At 36.6% G+C, this 19575-nt stretch overlaps 1 protein-coding gene across 2 annotated transcripts in view; it reads left to right on the top strand.

Annotated features, from left to right (window-relative positions):
• Positions 1-19575, top strand: part of TINAG (tubulointerstitial nephritis antigen) — a 67137-nt gene that overhangs the window by 40692 nt on the left and 6870 nt on the right. Inside the window, exons 10-11 of one of the 2 annotated variants that reach the window (XM_035319925.1) lie at positions 6748-6793; positions 7805-8023. In XM_035319925.1, coding sequence (XP_035175816.1) covers positions 6748-6793; positions 7805-7915 — 157 coding nt within the window. In that variant the 3' untranslated portion in view covers positions 7916-8023. Of the gene's footprint in view, positions 1-6747; positions 6794-7804; positions 8024-19575 lie in introns of those variants that run through there. The other variant, XM_035319926.1, reaches the window with a different exon arrangement.

The following is a 19575-nucleotide window of genomic DNA, read 5'->3' as shown; positions in this document are numbered from 1 at the left end:
ATTTTTAAGTAATGACAATCATTCATTAATTCCCACTGATTTTAACTTCCAGTCAAATATCAGTATCCCTCAGACTCATGAATAGATTACTGTCTTTTTCTTTCTATAAAGATAACTTTCTGAAAGCAGATAATAGCAACAGGATTTACTCTTGTATTGAATCATTTTCAAATACAATTCCCAGCACAAAGGGATTCTCTTCCATGATTAAGACTGCAATGCACAGATGTTATACAGTAAAAATTAGTGTAATTTTCCCTCTCAATCTGTTGTTGATCCCTCAACCAGCTCTTCTTCTGAGCTACAAAGGAACATAAAATGCAGTCCAAATTAGTTTAACAACCATTTTAGCACAATAAATTCCTCATGTAATTTAGTTCAACCAAACTGTGTCATCTATGATTTTGTGCTGTGTTGTGAGAAACTGATAAAATATTTTATGCCTTGTTGTTTATTATGATAACTTTACCCCCTCTCTAAATTCTTTGATTTTATCCCTGGTGATTTAAGAGCTACAGAATCCAAGTCCTTCAGTGTGTAGTGTCTTAATTCTCATAATTTATTCTGAAATTATGCACTACAGCTGTGTATATTTGGAAGCTGATACAGTCAATTTCTCCAACAAGTGGAGGAAGATCTTTATTTAAAAAGCAAATCAGCTTTGATGACTTTCAGAATTCCAGAGTGAAATCTGACTGTAGAGTTTAAAAATAAATTTTGCAGGAGACTAAGAATGACCATTATTGTCTGTAGTTGTTTACAATTCCTGTAAAATAGCACTCTACTTCCCTTTCATTTTTTTAGTACATGATTTATATTTTTTTACAATTTCATATTTAATTTATTGTGTTTGCAGTTTTCTATACCTACACCCCGACAGTCTTCTGTAGGCAATTTTTTTTTTCATAACTGCTTTTTTTTGTTGTTGTTCTTTTAGATGATCTTCATATGCAGATTTTAAATTATTACTACTTTTGTTTAAATATCACAGCACATTAGTAGCCTTGCTGATTCCCATTGCAATGCTTTATTCAGCATATATTTCCAAATAATTTCCAGTCTTCTCCTTCACTCTGCTCACATTTCACTGGGCACTTATGTCAGGACTCACTTTAAGATTCAGTTGCCTAATTGTATGGTTCAGCAGGTGTGGTGTGCTACATATCCAAATTTTCAACTCAGAGGTGGCGATCTAGACAACATAAGCAATGGAGTCTGGAGGGCAACTCAGTGACATCTGCTTGTGAATCCATCTGTTCCCTTTCCCCAAGGTAGTTAGTGCTACCAGGAGTGGGAAGTTCCCACCTGGCTGTGTCTCCAAAAAAGAAATGGTTCTCTCATAGGTCCTGTGTCATATCTGACAGAAACATGTAGATATTTCAGGTACCCTAAGGTATCTCAACACCTGGCTCTAGACACCTGCACTTAGTCAAGTGATTGGATCCCAATGTTTGCTACTGTGGGACACGTACAGTTTAATTTCTTAATCTTGAGATATATCTCATGGAAAAAGACAAATTGCATTTCCAGTTCTGACATTAACATTCACACTAAAGATAATAACACCAACGTACTGCTTAAATCTCAGAAAAACCCAGTGCAACTCTAGTACAAAATAACTTTTACATTGTAAAGCAACTTTTATCTATTCTATTTTTCCTCAGTATACCAATAACAAAAATTTGCATTTTTTAATAATATCATTGTACTACTATTGCCTTTCCAAGCTATATAGATTTTTCACTTTTCTGGGATAGAAGTGAGACGTTTGAGTGAGATTCACTTTTAGACCCCAGTGGTTTACTTGTCTCCTTCAGCATAATACTTAGCATAATTTTACTTAATAATAACTATTTTATGGCATGTATAATAAATAATTATGTACTTAATAATTATATTATTATTACTATTTATTATTATTATGCTATTACATAAAAATACTTCTAGATGCTCTTTATTTTATTTTATATTTTGATTTCAAAGATTTTGTGGGACCACTGAACATTTTCTCTGAGCTAGTACACTCCAGTGAAAATGATTGGGAATAATATCATTTTTCACTACTGCTATCAATAACATAATAGGTCATTTTTTACACGTAGTACATCTTCCATAAGGATTTTTTAGTTTATTAGTAGATAGATCTTTGGAACTAATGTCTGTTTTAAAATGTAAAAGAGATCAAGAAGTCAAATCTCAAAGATGACCCAGATTCAGTAAAAGATATTTACACAGATTCCTGTCTTATTATGAAAACATATATGATGTGAACACCATTGAAACAAGACTGATTTCTGAATTTTTGAAATAACGCAGTATCCAGTTCCTATTAAACCTAGTGGATGGCTAATTGTTTTATAATGTTCACATTTCCCCTGACTTTTTTTTTTTTTTTTTTTTTTTTTTTTAGGTTACTGAATATTTTCTGATCGTTTTAACAAATTTGTCTGTCAGTCTTCATACTTCAAGTAGCAGTACTTACAGCAGCAAGTAAAACAGCAGCTAAAATTCAAGCTGACTCTATTATTATTAATTTCTACAATATATTTCTTTTTGACTCAGAAAATTCACCCTCAGATGCCTGACTTTGCAGCATAAAGGATATTTAGGGATTTTTTTTCCCTGAGGAATCTGAATTTAAATTAAGCTTTAAGTGGAAACTGTGCCTGGGTACTCTAACCTGTGTTATAGGTACAACCAAGTGATACAATGTGGAATTAATTCATTTCATCAGTAAGACTGAAATCATTAAAGCTACTGAAGTTCAACTTTATAGGCAGGAAAAGGAAAAAAATGCAAGATTAAATGAAATATTTCTGCTGAGAAGTCTCTTTTGGAAAATTGAGAAATCTATTTTAGAAAGTACTTTCTCTGTTTCTAAAGGTACTACTGCAGAAACACTTTTCACTTAGGAGTTTTTTGGAAGAATTGCTTCCAATATTCTTTTGGGAATATTGCTTTAGAAGCTATATTAGGATTAACAATCCAAGAAGTCTCCAGAAATGCTCTTAGCTGGAGCTGACATTCATTCCCAGAGGCAAGATGTCAAATCAAACTGGCAGGGGGCCAAAACCACTGTATCATCGAACAATATATATCTGCTTGTTTCACAAAACAACAGCTGTTTTCATTACAGTTGATTGCTTTTCAGACGGAGAGAGCACCATAGCCTGGGAGAAATGAGAACTAATGAATCTCAGCCAGCCTATAGAACAAGCCTGAAACAACCACGCCAAGTTTTAGGAAAGGCTTTGGCAAATGGGCCTGGGAATTCGTGCCACATTTGCTGCCAGTAAAGGTCAACATCTATGGAAATGTCAGTCTGTTCCACCTTTCAAGCTAAAATTCTGCTCCTGATTCACCCAATAAACTCAAGATTGGCTTTGACCAGTAAACAATAAACCAACTTTATTATCTGCTCTTTAGACTACAGCCATTAAAAAACTGGCAAAATCCCTTGCCTCATCAAAATCTATAATCTATTACTTAATTATACAACTGTTACACAAAATCTATATGTTGAATACAAAATAAGTGAATAATTCATGGAACCACAGATTAGTAGGGGCAGCATAGATCAAGTTGCTTAGATCATTAAGTAGTTTATGCTAGAAAGGATTTCTGAAGGTCATCTAGCTCAATCCCCCAGCTCAGAGAGACAGCTTCAAGCTAAGTTCAGGTTCCTGGGGCTTCTAAGGTTGCTTTTTGGGTATATCTGAGGAGAGATATTGCACAACATCTCACTTTGAATCACGTTTACAACATTCATGTTGTAAAATACTGTTTCTTCTTTATGTCTAATTGCAACTTCCCTTGCTGGAAACTGTGACTGTCATCTTCTGTATATTGGCTGTGCATATACCTCAGGAGAGTCTGGTAGTCTTCACTATACCACCCTTTTATTATTATTATTATTATTATTATTATTATTATTATTATTATTATTATTATTATTAAAAGAGAGAGAGAGAACTAATGATTCTAATAATTGATTCTAATCCATCTAACAATTCTATGATTATAATACATCTCCACTGAACCACCTCTCCTGAGCCAGCTCCCTTGTACGTCACGAGCTACAGACCCAAACATGTCAGTGGATTCCTTCTGGTTTTGTTCCAGCCTGTATTTTCTATATGGGGGAGCCTAACACAGTGCTCCAAGTGCAGAATGGCAGGTCATGAATAAAGGAGAATTGTCATTTTTCTTGACATGCTGGCTGCACTCTTGTATACTTTAATGTAATGTATTTTGGTTTAGAATATTTGAATTAATGACCTTGGGGATGGATTACTGAGTAAGCCGCTCTTCTTTCTAAACTGTAAGATAAAGTGCATATATCAAGTCTTTCTGTTTGTATTTGACTAGAATGGAACAAAATCTAGGAAATCAAATTCATGGCTATGTTATAGTCCAAGATAAAAAAAGGATTCTTCTCTATTTTGTTCTCTAAGTTTTCTTCCATTTAGAAACATTTCTGAGAATCAATATACCATCAACAAACGAAACTAAAAGTTGAGATTTTTAGAAAATAACAAGCATTAGAAAACAGTTTAATGGTAGAAATGTGAGTCTGCAAGAACTGCTCATCATCCTGCTCAGACAAATGGAAAACAAAGTGTATAGTACCAAATGCAGGAATACAAGAACATAAATTTGATGTAATTTTCATCTATCCTTAACACTGATGTAAGTATTGGATTTTCATACTGCAGCTGATGTAATTTTTTAGCAAAATGGCCACCAGGAAAGAAGTAGATCTCAACTTGATATGAAATAAGATAGCCAATGTATATAATAAATATATGTTTTTAAATTTATGATCATGACTAACTGTATCTGAAATACATTTGGCAAATAAATGACAAAGATTATTAATAATCCCTAAACATTCACATGGTAGTGCAAACAAAATGCACAATGAGGCCTTTTTTTTAAAAAAAAACAATTACATCACCAACATTGTTTTTATGATTTGTTGCATTGAGTGAGCAGTAGCTACTATATGCTCTTACGACTGTAATCCAAACATCACATCTATGCTAGTCACAAAGCTTTTACTTCAAAAGTGGACATTTCTATCTATTGTTCTGCACTTCTTCTTCTCAGACAGTATTGATTGACAGTGTCTGGAAAACAAGCAGCAGCACAGTGATCCAGATAGGGATTTTACCTCTAACCTGCAGTCATACTATCCAATTGAATTTGTAGGAAATTGGAACAGGAAATCATCATCAAGCATAACTTGTGGCTGGATGAGAAGATAGATACATGTTTCAGTACTCCGTTCATTTCCTACATGGTCTTTGTTAAAAAGAGGAACAATGTGGTCCCAGAGCCTGCAGTGAGATGCCTATTAATCTGAAAAGCTGGAATTATCTTTAATTTCTCAGTTTAGGTGCAGCCATGGTACTACAGCAAAAAAAACCTGTGAGCTTATTCTGCTCAGTGTGCATTTATATCAAACTTATACTGAAAGATTTGGTACCTGGGCTTTTAAATATGTCTATTTTTTTTTTTTTTTTTTTTTCTTTCCCTTTTGGCTATTAATGCAGACATTCTACACAGATCATGGTTTAGGAAAATTTATTTATTTATTTATTTATTACAAAGATGGCATGAAACTCCAGATTTCTCCATTCACACCATAGGATTTCTCATTGTATTTTTCCGGCTTGCCTTTCAAAGCAGGAAAGTGAATGGACACCACATAAACAGCCAAATCACATGACACTGGTGGGATACTGATGTGATAAACATCCTGTTAATTTTTTACATTCTAGGATTAATTTACACTGTATCAAAACTGCAATAAACGTTCACATCTTTAGTTTTCCCTTTGTCGGACCCCTTGGTAGGTACCCAGCATTGTGGTCCATGAACAGTAACTAGACAAGTATTCACTGTATAAATGCAAAACAAGACATGGTTCTTTAAGCAACCAGTAGACATACAAACATACCCATCTACCTAAGGCATGCAGTACAGCATCACCAAGACTACATCAGACGACACCCAGATAATGGCCTTGGACCTTCTGCTGCAGTGTATATACACACAAAACAAGGTTTAACAGCTCATAGTACAGAGCAATTCAGCTACAACTACACAATTATGAAAGGCCTATTACTCAGAGGAGGGGACAAGACTCTGCATGGCTTCATGGATGTTGCCACAACACTTAGCATGTCCTGAAAGATGTCAAAGAAAACATCAGGTTAACAGGTCATTCATCTCACTGTGCAGTAAATCAAATTAAGATGTCAGCAATTCAATTTTTTGCTGAAAGCAGCTGGGAACACTTTTAGTCCCAGCTCACAAGTGGTATTCATAAAGGTGTTGGATGAAACCTTTAACAAATATGTTCCTAGGGATCTTCAGCCGAATTGAAGAATTGTGTTCATATTAATTTAAATACTCCTACACAGTTCAGTTAGTTCATCTGGCAAGCTCTCCAGAGGAGGGATTCTGTCAGTGAAAACATTAGGTAGTTGCAATGAGAAACTAAAGATACACTCAGAAGTTTTCTAGTCCCTGATGGCAATTTGGCTTGTGGCTAGCAGGACGATTTTCATCATCATTAGAGTTCGTTGTTTAAACATGGAGACATCTATTAGTCATGCTGTTTTCTGTTCCTGGTATTAGGACAACTAACTAACATAAGCATTACCCTTGCATTTGATTGTTTGAAGTCACAAAATGTGAACAAATGCATTAAAGGTCTCACTTGTACATGTCTTGTAACAGGTGGGGTTCATTCCCTGACAAAAATGGACAGAAACAGAAATTCTGGGTAAGTGAATCCTTAGCATTCTGTTTTGAGGCAGAAGACAAAATTTCTACAGTACAGATTATCAAAAAACAACTTTTCTTTCATTCTCTCTCTCAGACTCTACTTTTCCCTTCACCTTTAAGTCTCCTGTATAATTCTATTGCTTTCTGGCAAACTTTTATCCTGCTGGCCCTTGAACTATAGCGTCACTTGTCTCAATTTCAAAGCCTGTTTTGTCTGATTTCCCTACACCTACATCTGTGTTTTTTCCCACACCATCTTTTCTGTCTCAAATCTTATTCAGGTTTCCCATGAAGACTCTCTTCATTTTGATTCCTGAAAATGACAGTCAATAATATATATCAGCATTAATCATTAAACCATTTTGAAAAGACAAGCTATCTATTTAAACAGCATTGACAATGCCTTCCAGCTATGAGTAAAAAATTAAACATAGGTTTTCAATGATTTAGAGTAAGTCAGATTTTATCACTTCAGTTATGATTAATAGCTCATTTCTGTGTTCAGAAGGTAATTTATAGTTTACTTAGCTGATGGCAGGATTTATAGTAGTTGGTTTTACTGACATCTAGGGCAAAACTCCTACTGACTTAATTAGAAACTAAATTTCTCAAAATATCAATAGCTACCTGAATGAAACCTAATTTATTAAAAGTCAGCTTTTTCATATCTAGGGTCTCTCTTTAACATATTATTTGTAATTGGAATTTTGACCACTGTTGTTTAAGTGACCGTTTCCTTCAGGCAATGTTTGGATCATCTAATGATATCTGCTTCAATATTTCAAACTACCTAGTAGAAATAGTAGTCCATTATTACTAACCTTGACTTTGGAACTAAATTTTTTATCAAGATAAACAATTAGAAATGCATTCTTGCTGAATCAGAGAAACTCTGTTTCTGTAAAAAAAACTACTATAGAAGATTAATTTTACATTTTATACCTTTATACCTCTTAAATACCACCTTATAATAATGAAAAACATATATTTTTCCTCTTCTTTTTCTTAGATTGCTGCAAATTCCTGGGGAAAATCTTGGGGAGAAAATGGTTATTTTAGAATTCTACGTGGACAAAATGAGTGTGATATTGAGAAGCTGATTTTAACTACTTTGGGTTAGCCATAGTCTTCTATCCTAAAGTATTATACTATATGCTGCTTTATGTATCTGTTCTTTTCATTGTTGCATATAGTCTTTCTATTGAAATAAACATTTCTTCTCTGTAAATTATCTTTCTTTCTGTTATGGGTTGTTAGGGCTTCCTGACTTGAACACACTGCACCTATCATACCACTTTTACAATCTCACCTTGCACAAAGCCTCTTCTATACAAATAATGAACTGTCTCCAAGACTACTGAAAACCTTGGTGTCTCACAGAGCAGGAAGCTCCCTTGCCTGTTATTTACATCTCACCATGATATTGTTATATTAATAATGGCTGATTCAATGGTGCTTGAAAAATTCAGCTACATTGTTAGTATTAATCTCTTTATGTTACATACTGTGGTCACAAATCCTTTTAGAAATATTATGTGCTCTTCCACATAGAATTGCCTTGGGCAGCTCATGGTCATGTTAGATTAAAAAATAAAAATAAAAATAAAATACAAAAAAAAAAAACTAATAAATAAATAAATAAATAAATATCACTAGAATTCTCATCCTGTTAGAGAACAAATGTTTCTTATCCTAGTTTACATTAATTGTATGTATGTATTATTTTCTCTTCCAGAAAAGTAATGTTTTACTAGTAGATTCCATAAAGTTGATGTATTTATAGTAATATAAAAATAGCTTGTGATGAAACAGTATATTCCCATTCCCACAACCACACTAAAGATGTACATTGTAATAGTTTAATTGAATGAAAAAGAAGAGATGAAGAAAACGTAATTTTCCCTCAACAAAATCTAGTCAAGTTTCATTCCTGAGCCGCTTGCTTTCCAACCTGGGAACATGCATATGACTGGTTTCTTATCATTCTCCAAAACCTGTTTCTATTGCCCAACAAAGAGTGTCAGAAAAGACATTCTGTTGTTTGTCTGTCATCTCTGTAGTCTAGACACAGCTCTCAGTGTTGGCCAACAGGATGTCTACCAGTAGTTCCTTAGTGCTGATGAGAGACCCAGAGGCCCTTTCATTCCTAACTCTCCCTTAGCTGCTTCTGTCTGAAGAAGCAGCCTACTGGAATGCATACCCTCCCATCAGCATGGCTATAGTTCTTCATAGACTTGAGGACCATTTGGCTTATTTATTTATTAAAATATAGATATTACCACTACCAGTATAAGAAGAAGTGAGCTACTCTCTCTCCCTTTTAGTTTCAATTAATCCAAAGGCCAATTTCCCATTGGAATCATTGGTCATAAAATTATCTGCAAAAGAATCAATGTTGGCATGTTAATATATGGGAGAAAAAACTGCCATGAAATTAGAGTAAACGAATTTTCAGTGACACTTTCAGTATCTTTAATAGACTGTTCCTTCCTCATTCCTTCATTTCTAGAAAATGAAGAACTTGATTTCTAGTATCATCAGCAAAGGAGTAATATCTTTTCCTTCAAGAACAGTTCATATGCAAGAGATGTCCTTGCCACTAAAATAATGTTACTTAAACTAAACTCAGGCACAATTTATGTTGGATCATTACTGGAAGACCTGTTATTAAAATGTTGTATCATACTGCTGCAGATCAAGCTCCTCTGTGGCCTCTAGTGTCATACAATGAATTTAGACACAAAAACCTTAATCACTTGAAATTAATAGTTAAATATAACAAAAGCAATTTTAAAAGAGCTAAACACTCTGAGAGAAGAAGTAGCCTTTCTAGTTTTGGTGAGCTAATCAAGTACTTCTGAGGAAAATGCTCTGAGTCATCTACAAGGCCACTTCCTACACCCTTGATGTATATTGATTCTATAAGCTTCAAGATTTCAAAAGAGTAGGACTTAGCTCTGAAGTGAACAATATTAAAAAAAAAAAACAAAACAAACAACAAAACAAAAACAAAAACAAAAAAACAGTCCTTTGCAGGTTTTATTTTATTCAAGTCCAAGCTGTTTTGCACTCCTATAGCTCTTACAGTGACTGTTGTTACTCTTGATTTGCTTGCAAGACCTGTCCTGGATCTGAGCAGTCATGTTAAGCATCTTCAGTAGTAAGAAAGCTCAGAATTAGTCTTCTAGATCTTTATCTGCTCAAATGGTCATATTAACTTGAACAAAACACTATAAGGAAGCAAAAAGAATCTCACCATGTCAAAGCAATTTAATTTTTAGCAGTGATATCATTTTACCCATCTTCTGTGATTTACCTTTGGTACTCTGAGGAGTTCATGTGCTCAGCACCTTCTTCATGCTTTCTCAGTATCATAAAGCTGTTTTCAGTTTGCTACAGTATCTGGAATTTAACAGGCATCCAAAAGTTTATGTGGAAAAAACCACTTCGCACTTTGAAAACCACCTTGATGTTGCAGCAGCTTCTCTGCTGTTGTTCAAAGTACAAGCAAAGAGTCTCCTGTCTGTGCAGGTCTTCTCACTCACACTGATCAAGAGACACTGGGGCCAGAGACTCTCATGAAAACTATCTGGAGACAGATTTTAAATGTCAAAAAGGCTTTGAGCTCTAGTTCAGTATCTGGTGGGAGTATGAAGAAACTTGCTCTTCATTAAGATGCCACCTTTCTAATTTCTCTCTTTCTTTTTACCTCTCCCTCACTAATGTTCTGCTGTGCTTGCTATCTTAGACTAAAAGTACCATCTAGTCTGGACCTTTTTTCTATATCAATAGAGAAAATATGTGGTTCAGGTTAACTCAACAAAGAATGCGTTGGCTTTAAGTCACTAGCATTACTAATGCTTTGCAGGAATCACAAAAAAGGGTGGTAGCAGGAAGGGAAGGCAATGCAGGAACATCCTTCTGTGACATGGTGTTAACTTACCTTTTCCATAAGTACTGGAAGGTAACATTGTTATGGAAAGAAAAAAAAGTCCTGACTCAGACATCCAGATTATGCATTACAGAATTTCTTGTTAACAAAATGTTATATGAAGTCTTGATTTGCTGTCAGTCTGTGTAAATTTTAAAACTGAGTATAGAAATAGCTAGAAAAGCATATGTCTTGGCACCTGGGACCTGACAGTATTCATAACTAATGTAAAGTTCCTTGTCTAAATTCCTGTATATTTAGAAAATGTTTCAAATAAAATTCTGAACAGAAATACCTGTAGGCTTCATGAGAGTTTGAATCTTTCCAGTACTAACTGAGCAGAACAGGCTTCTTTTTCAGTTTATATTACTATTCCTTTTTGTCTTTCCAGCAATCAGATCCTAAATGTTACTGACAGTATCTAATAGTTGAACAAGGCTATTACCCTTTCAAATGTTTTTAAATGCAAATTTACTTAAAAATTAAAATGGATAACAAGTTAACAAAGGAACCCTGCTATTCTTATGTTACTGTTACCTTTTCTCCTATCCTACTGTGATAGAAACATTGACCATCTGATAAATGATAATAAATCCCACCCTGAAAAATGGCTTACTGTACTATGGAAGCACTATCAAGCCTGGCTATATTCTGTGGGTTTGTATCCTTTTGTTTGCATATGGGTGCCCTGTGTTTGTTCCATATCATTTTGTTTGCATATATGAGTGCCTGGAAAACACTGAATTCCTGAAGGCAACTGCTCTGTTGTGCAATCTGAGTCACATACAGGCACCTGAGTCTCAGGGAGCTACTTCTACCTGTGGCTCCAGGCAGAGAGCCTGAGAGACATAAAAACATCCTTTCCTACATCACTAACAATCAATACACACAACTTGGCAAGACTGGGTTTTCCCAGCTCTGGAATTTGCTCATTATCATTAGGAAGTCTACAAATTGATGGCACCTGCCACAATATTCAATACAATTTTGTGTGATGTTTCAGAATCCTGAGTGTGATGAAAATGCTTTTTACAAAGCCACACAATATCATTGAACTAGGCAATGTACATACTCCTGATTAAATTAATTAAGAAAGTTGAAGCACTTGAACATCACACCTAATGAGCACTGTTGCTTGAGAACAAATACTAAAGGCAGCAAGGCTGCAAAATGTGGTTGGAGCAGAGGGAAAGGTTTTGCCAGTGTGGCATTTAGACACTTCAATTGTTATGGGAGAAGGAGAGAACATGGACAACCTCCTGAATTCCTCCTGAATGCCTGTGCCAGTGCACCTGTAGTTTCTACCCTGCCTCTAGCTGGGGGATGCAATACATGGTTTGGGTTTTACTAAGAGCTTCTCTATCTGCTGTTTAGTGTGTGTTACTGCCTGTAATTCTCCCTTAAGAGGCTGTAGTTAGGTAGAAAAGAAGGGTTTTAAGGTGGCTGCTTTGTTCTGCATGTCTGGGGTGAAGGCCCTCTAGAAGAGTTTTCCTTGAGTTTCCTTCAGTCTGGCAGCCAGCACTGAGACTCAAACCTGCACAGCTTTATGTATAGCTTAGTACAACAAAGACTTTGTTTTTTGGGAATGCAGCCTAAAGCAATCAGAAAGGGAAAGCTATGAGACATAAGGCACTTGCAGCTGGAGCAGTTATTAGACAAGCCCTAAAAAAAAAATGAAAAGGGAACTGTTTCCCCATAGTTGCTGGGTCAAGACAAGTTGCTAGATGGAGAGAAACAATGAGCTACCCTCCCAGGATCCAGAGACAGAAGGAGATCTGCTTTCAATTGTCTTTAGCTTAATGTTTGACTAGTGGTGCGACAGGAGCTTGCTCCTCAGCAATTAATGCTTCACCTAGCACTTGGTAATCATTTCCTACACGAACAACTTGCTTACCTCTTTGCACCAATTCCCCAGTGGCCTCTGCAAGGATTAAACCTTCAGCAAGATGGAGTCTGAATCCTCTTTGCCTGAGTTAAGAACAAATTTTGTGCAACATTACTTTATTCTGAAAGACTTATGTCCCTTCAGCCAACATATGCCCTTATCCAGTTACCATGTTTATTTCCAGACCAATTCAATCTGGGGACTCCCAGCTTCTGGAATTTTATTGGTCATTTATTCCCAGTACCATGTGTTGTTCAGCCTTCACCTAGAGCCAAGAAGTTTGGAAGAGTTCAGTGAGTGAAGACTGCGTAGAGTGAACCTCTGCTTTGTAGAGCAGTCACTTGCTGCTAGGGCATATTAAAGGCAAAATGAATGCAATGAAAGGAATCAATTTTCACTTTTCTTTATAGCAATGAAGCTGTCAAATATGCATACAGTATTACTTACATCAGTTATAGTTATTACTTCATCTGTAATACTTTATAGCTATGTCTGGAAATCTTGATCACGAAGCAGCACCATGCAAAGCTATTCCTGGTGAACACAGCAGAGAAGAAGGCCTGAAGCAGCAGGTCAGACTGCTCGCTACTGAAATCCCCAGTGCTTTTTAAGTTTTCTGCAGCCACTTAAAGCCATGGGGAGCCTCAGGCTGTGTACAAGACACTTCAGGGTTATTCAGAAGTTTCACTCAGATGTGCCGATTGTGACAGCCACATGAACACAGGAATTTGAACTGCTTACAGAATCTATGCATAACTGTTTCCATTGCAAAATTCTGAAGACCATCTCCCCCCCTCTTTTTTTTTTTTTCTTCATAGGATAAACAGTGTAAAAATACCAATTCTGTGCATTACATTTATCAAATCACTATACACAGCACAATAAGTTTTATCAAATAAAATAAATTATAGAAATTATTTGTAAAATTCAAATATTTAGTCTTAGTGTGCTATCATAGTGTGAAGGACTTGGCTGATGGTCCAAACTTTTCAGCAAGTCTGGGCCAAGCTTTGAGAAAGTCCAAAGCAAGAGTATTTTTCTATGAGAAGCTGGGTTTTTCTGCACCCAACCTGTTTTGGAACTCACCCCAATTTCACTTTGACTTCTTCATTGGTTGTAGTCCTAAACCAAAATGGACCCTGACATGAAATTAACACAGTCACGGGGAAGCTGGGCAGCAGGATTTTTTTATTTTTATTTTTTTTTAAATCCACTTTTGATGTCCAGTCAGTAGACCCTGCCAAGATGCATACAACGGTGCAACAGTGTTACATACAGAAATGTTAGAGCACCAAGGGGGAGGCTGCCCTCATGGCATTCTCAAGTAAATAATTGTGTAATGATTCAACAAGTTTTTTAAAAAAAAGAGAGAGAGAGAAAGAGAAAAAAAAAACTGATTACAACAAATCACTCATTTGTCTAAACTCTGAAGAATTAACTGTTCAATTACACTGGAAAACTTCATCGTTTTGAGTGAAGTTTGTATGAACAGATGGCATTTCACTAATTGGCTATTTTTAATGTGGATTTTTCATTCACTCTTCTGATGCTTCTCTGCTTCCTCATGGGGTGTTGCCTCTTAATGTGTTTGTATTTGTGTATTACCCTCATTTAGTTATATGCTCATGTTTTTGACAGTAAAGGTGATATTTAAGTATGGTTGAAGGCAAGCCATCTGTGTATGCTTCGAATATTGTGCTCCTAAACATTTCCATGGTATTTCAGAGAGGCTACAAGAATTTACTTTAGCAGAGCAGGAGAACAAGAAAAATAACCTAGTTCCTGTGTACTGAATTTTCTCAGTGGGCAGACCGCTGAAGTGACAATTGCAGCGAGGGGAAGAATGTAAATGGGCATAACAGAAGTTTTGATATCACCTATAATTTCTGATGCTATTGTATTCTCCTTTCAGCCAGCTTCCCTCTGTGCATGGTTATTCATGCTCACTCTTTGCTGTGGTAATCTGCTGACTCCATATAACTTCAAAAAAAAAAAAAAAAAAAAAAAGCTGGGGGGGATTATTTTTTGTTATTTTTTCCACCAGGGACTTACCCTAAGGGAGTCGTTAATGATTAGTCATCAAAAGATAAAATCCTGAGAAACTGGTTACACTTCATTAAAGATGCTAAGCAATACCTGTGGTTCAAGTCTGAAATCTTGACCTATTGTTGTGCTGATGTTGGGTAAACAAGATGCTGGGATAGTTCAGACTGATGACCCAAGATAGGCTACTGCATGTGCAATTCTTAAGGCTACTGAGAACTCACTCTACATGAGATACCCTGAGTCTTCACATACCTACACACATCTCCTAGGAGAGCTAAAGGCTATTGGGCTGTGTGTGCTGCAGAGGACAAACAGGGATCATGCTCAACAGCATGAAAGGAACTACAGAACCTGTGTGCATCTGTGGATACACAGATCTGTGTGTCGGGGTAAATACAGAGAGAACATTTTGTCCAAGGCACTGACATGGGGCTAGAATTGTCCTAAAGGAGAGCTAAATTCAATTGACAGATAATTCAGGCAGCAGGGATGTTCAGAGCTGGATAAATCTCAGGAAACCGACCATTTTATGGCATTGGTGGATAGGGGAAGAGCAACTGCCATCACCTACTTGGACTCGTGCAAAGCATTTGACACTGGCTCCCATGATATCCTTGCCTCTAAATTGGAGAGACAGATTTGACAGATGGACCACTTGGTGAGTAAGGAATTGGCTGTGTGCCTGCAATCAAAGAGTCAGTAGCTACAACATCCATGTGGAGATCAGTAACAAGTGGTGTTCCTCAGGGGTCAGTATTAGGACCAGCACTGTTTAACATCTTTGTCAGTGACATGAACAGTGAAGTTGAGTGCACCCTCAACAGGTTTGCCGATGACACCCAGCTGTGTGGACACCAAGCTGTGTGGTGCAGTCAACACACTGGAGGGAAGGGAGGCCATCCAAAGGGACCTGGACAGACTGGAGAAGTGGGTCTGTGGGAACCTGATGAGGTTCAACATGACCAATAATGTCCCTTCCAACCCAAACCATTCTGTGATACTAAGGCATGTTGCCCAGGTAAAGGTTGTGAAGGTATCAATAGAAAGGAGATGCATTTGCTTTGCTGAGAACACTGACTAAACAAGCTAAGACTGTATGATTATTTTCTTCCTGTAATAATTTTTAAAAAATAAAAAATATTATACATGAACTATTGGGTACCCAGAGGCCAAGGATTTACCATCAATACAATACAGCAAGAATATCACATCCTTCAATTCCAGTGGTGATGCACTTTCTCATACAGGAGGAGAACAGGTAGGAAAGGAGAAAGAAACAAAGTGTATATACTTCCTTCATGTATATTCTTGAAAATAAAGATTTGAACTTTTGTAGTGTCTTCATGAGAGAGATTTACACTGGTTTATTTTATTCAACAGCTTCCTTTCCTTTCAAAAGGGAAAACCTAGAAGAACAGTTTAGCATGCTGAGTGTACGCAAAGGTTATTCTCTGCTCAGGTTTCAGTGAGACTAATGTACTGGTTGCAAATCTAGTTGACCTGGGGAAAAAGATAAATAATTGTTTTTCTCTTTTATTTATTTTGAAAGTCTCCCTCTTTCTTCAAATGCTTAAAATAAAGAAACCTATTTGCTCAGTGCTCATATCGGTCTGAAGGGATTTGGTTACATTGCATGTAAATACATTCAGGATGATGTGAAGACATGGCCTTAGTGCAGTGCAAGTCTGGGCAATGGTAGTTGTCTTTATTTAGAGGGGTCAAACCCCGGACTCAGTGTAACAATCTGTGGGATTGCCTGCATCTACATACATGAAAACTATCTCCAGAAGAACTCTGTTAACATGTGCTTCAGTGCTTGTAGAGACTGAAATGTTAATGCCTTTGTTAGGAGGGGTGGTATGGTGTGGGTGAAAATGATTTCTTTAACTTCATATTTCCTTTTCAGGAGAGCAAAATATAGCAAAGTTCCACACGAATTTAGTGATTTTTGACTATGATGAATCTCCTAAGGAAACATAGTACCACTATAACTGTATGGCATGTGTAAAGCCAAACTGTAACTGTTGAAAAATAAGACTGTTCCTGACTCTTCACTGAAGAAATCTTATTTTGTGGCTGCTTAACCTTCCAGTTTTGCTTATCAGTGGTTATTTGTATGCAGGAAATTTAAGATCATTGCATAAGGCCATTATCAAATCTATTTCTCACTGGCAGCAGTAAAAAAAATAATTAAAAGTATTGTAAAAGAGTACTTTTTTCCCCATGGAAAAAGCCTGAAAACTGTGATAGGTTGGATGTTAAATTATTTTACAACAAATCCTCCCATTCCAAATACATTCTGTCCCACTGCAACCCATGTGTGTTTTTATCCTTCTTTAAAGAGACTGGGCTTCAATTCAATCATTGTTTTTAATAACAATTTAGCTGTCAAATACACATACAGCATTACTTACCTGGCTTTGGTTATCAGTATATCTCCCTTGGCCTGAACTGCCTACTCTCCCCTCCCAGGATTAGGCAATTAGAGAGAATAGCCAGAGATTTAGGAAAACTTTGGACCATAGGAAGAGAAAGGTAGCAAGGAATCAGCAGTTTCTTTCCATTAATTTGTTTTCCAGGGCTGACGTTCACCCAAGCAAAATAGGATGAAACACTTGGTGTGCTCAAGAATCAAGACAGCATGACATGGCCCTTGATGAAATGCCCCTTTGAGATGTAAGTGATGGCTCCCCTTTTTTTTTCTTGCACCGATCTAAGTTTCAAGTCAGTTGTTTTGAAACACCTTTTGGAGTTTGAGGGTGCATCTGTAGACAGAGCTGGCAGATCTAGAGGCAGAGCATCCCAAACTATATGTCACTGTTGTGGTTTAACCCAGCCGGCAGCTAAGCACCACACAGCTGTTCTTTTACCCTCCCCCCTCCCTCTCTGGGATGGGGAGAGAAATACGAAAGTAAAGCCTGTGGGTTGAGATAAAGACAGTTTATTAAGACAAGAAAATAATAGTAGTACTACTAAGAATAATGTGTACAAAACAAGTGATGAACAATACAAATACTCACCACCCACTGACTGATGCCCAGCCTATCCCCGAGCAGCCGCCCCACCCATCCAGGCCAGCCACCCATATATATTGTTCAGCATGACATCAGATGGTATGGAATACCCCTTTGGCCAGTTTGGGTCAGCTGTCCTGGGTCTGTCCCCTCCCAACTCCTGCTGCACCTTCAGCCTGCCCACTGGCAGGACAGGATGAGGAGCTGGAAAGTCCTTGGCTTAGTGTAAGCACTGCACAATTAAAACATGAGCATGTTATCAACACTGTTCTCATCCTAATCCAAAACATAGCACCCTACCAGCTACTAGGAGGAAAATTAACCCTATCCTAGCTGAAACCAGGACAGTCATATTGGCCAGAAGTTCTTTCTTTACTCAAACCAACTGCTTTCAATGCACACACAAAGCATCTGTGAGGTATTGATTGCCTTTCCCCCCCCCACAAAGTTATTTCTATTGTTGATGTATTCAGAAACAAACTGGTTGTCTCTAGTAAAGTTTTTTCCTCACTGATATGTTCAATAGCAGACATGCGGGAAAGGTCTTCTGAAAGTGCTTAAGAAAGCAGCTAGTCACGCTCTGTCGATGCACAGGGAAGTTGGGTGAATTATTTCTGGGTGCTTATGAAAAGCCCACTTATGGCTATTAGAAAACTATTTTATGTTCATAAAACTCCACTCTATGCAGACACAATGTGACTTAAAAGAACATCTTAATGGAGTCTAGCTAGAACCTAAAATCAATATTTCATTTCTCTTAGTCTTTGCTTTCTAAAAGGCACATAGTAGTGCCTGGAATAAGGATGTGAGAGATTCTGACTGATAAGGTCATACTACCAGCATCTACCAGCACTACCACATACTCTTTGTTCACTTTGTACTTTACAAATTGTCTTTTGGTATGAAACATTTGATATAAACGTAAAAAAATCACTGGAAACCATATAATTAAAAGGTACTTTAAAGGTACAGGTACACAATTTTGTGCATGAATTTACATACAGTTTCTTGTACTGATGCCACAAGCTTTTATAGATGAGTTTCCCTCTCAAATCTCCGGTGATCCACCAGAACAGAGGTCCAGTTACAATGGTAACAGTACATGGGGTTTAACCTTCTGTTCTCATGGAAATAAAGCTCCTTATCACATAGGGAGTTCTTCAACATTGCTAAAATATGCTTACCAAATACCAGCAAACATCGTAATGCAGGGAAGCCTTTCAAAAAATTACTTATAGCTGCATTTCCATTCACTTCAGACTCTAGAGAGACACAGGCTCTTTTTCTAGCTGGGATTTCTATTTTTAGAAGAACAGTAAATTTCATTAGTAGTTTCTCTAGGCTGGGTGTAACTCTGAGCTGAATGGAACTGAAAGAATGAAGTAATCCCATTCATTAGTTTATTTAGATGTGCATCATTTGAAATGACGCTATTTTGCTGGGCCTTATTTAGCTTGACTGTAGGTTGCACTTGATCTAGCTTTAATGAAGATTTTAAAATCAATTTCATGTTTCAAAGTAAAAGCAGCCCATTGCATTCTTTAAGACAAGTGTCTTGCTAAATCCTACAGTTAAATAATTGTAAGTCAGACTTCAAGGAATCAAGAGTTTAAGTAAATCACAAATTAAAATTGTTATTTTAAGTGTTTTTTTTTTTTTTTTTTTTTTTTTGGTCAGTTTCAAGGACTTTTGGTTTATGTACCAGCCACATTCTTTGAACCACTCTTCTGTAGTTGTCTGAGCTTTGCAATCCCTTTAAATATGATCAAATTATTCTGAAACTCTTCCATCATCACTCGAATTCAGGTATATAAAATACTTGGTAACTCTCCAGGCAGTGAAATTCAAGATTTTAAAAATATATATCATTCTGTATGTAATAGTGATGTGCACATTTTTATATA

This window comes from Oxyura jamaicensis, chromosome 3 (assembly GCF_011077185.1).
Source record: "Oxyura jamaicensis isolate SHBP4307 breed ruddy duck chromosome 3, BPBGC_Ojam_1.0, whole genome shotgun sequence".
NCBI lineage: Eukaryota > Metazoa > Chordata > Aves > Anseriformes > Anatidae > Oxyura > Oxyura jamaicensis.
The sequence above is the reverse complement of the archived record's forward strand: the minus strand, read 5'-3'. Positions and strand labels throughout refer to the sequence as shown.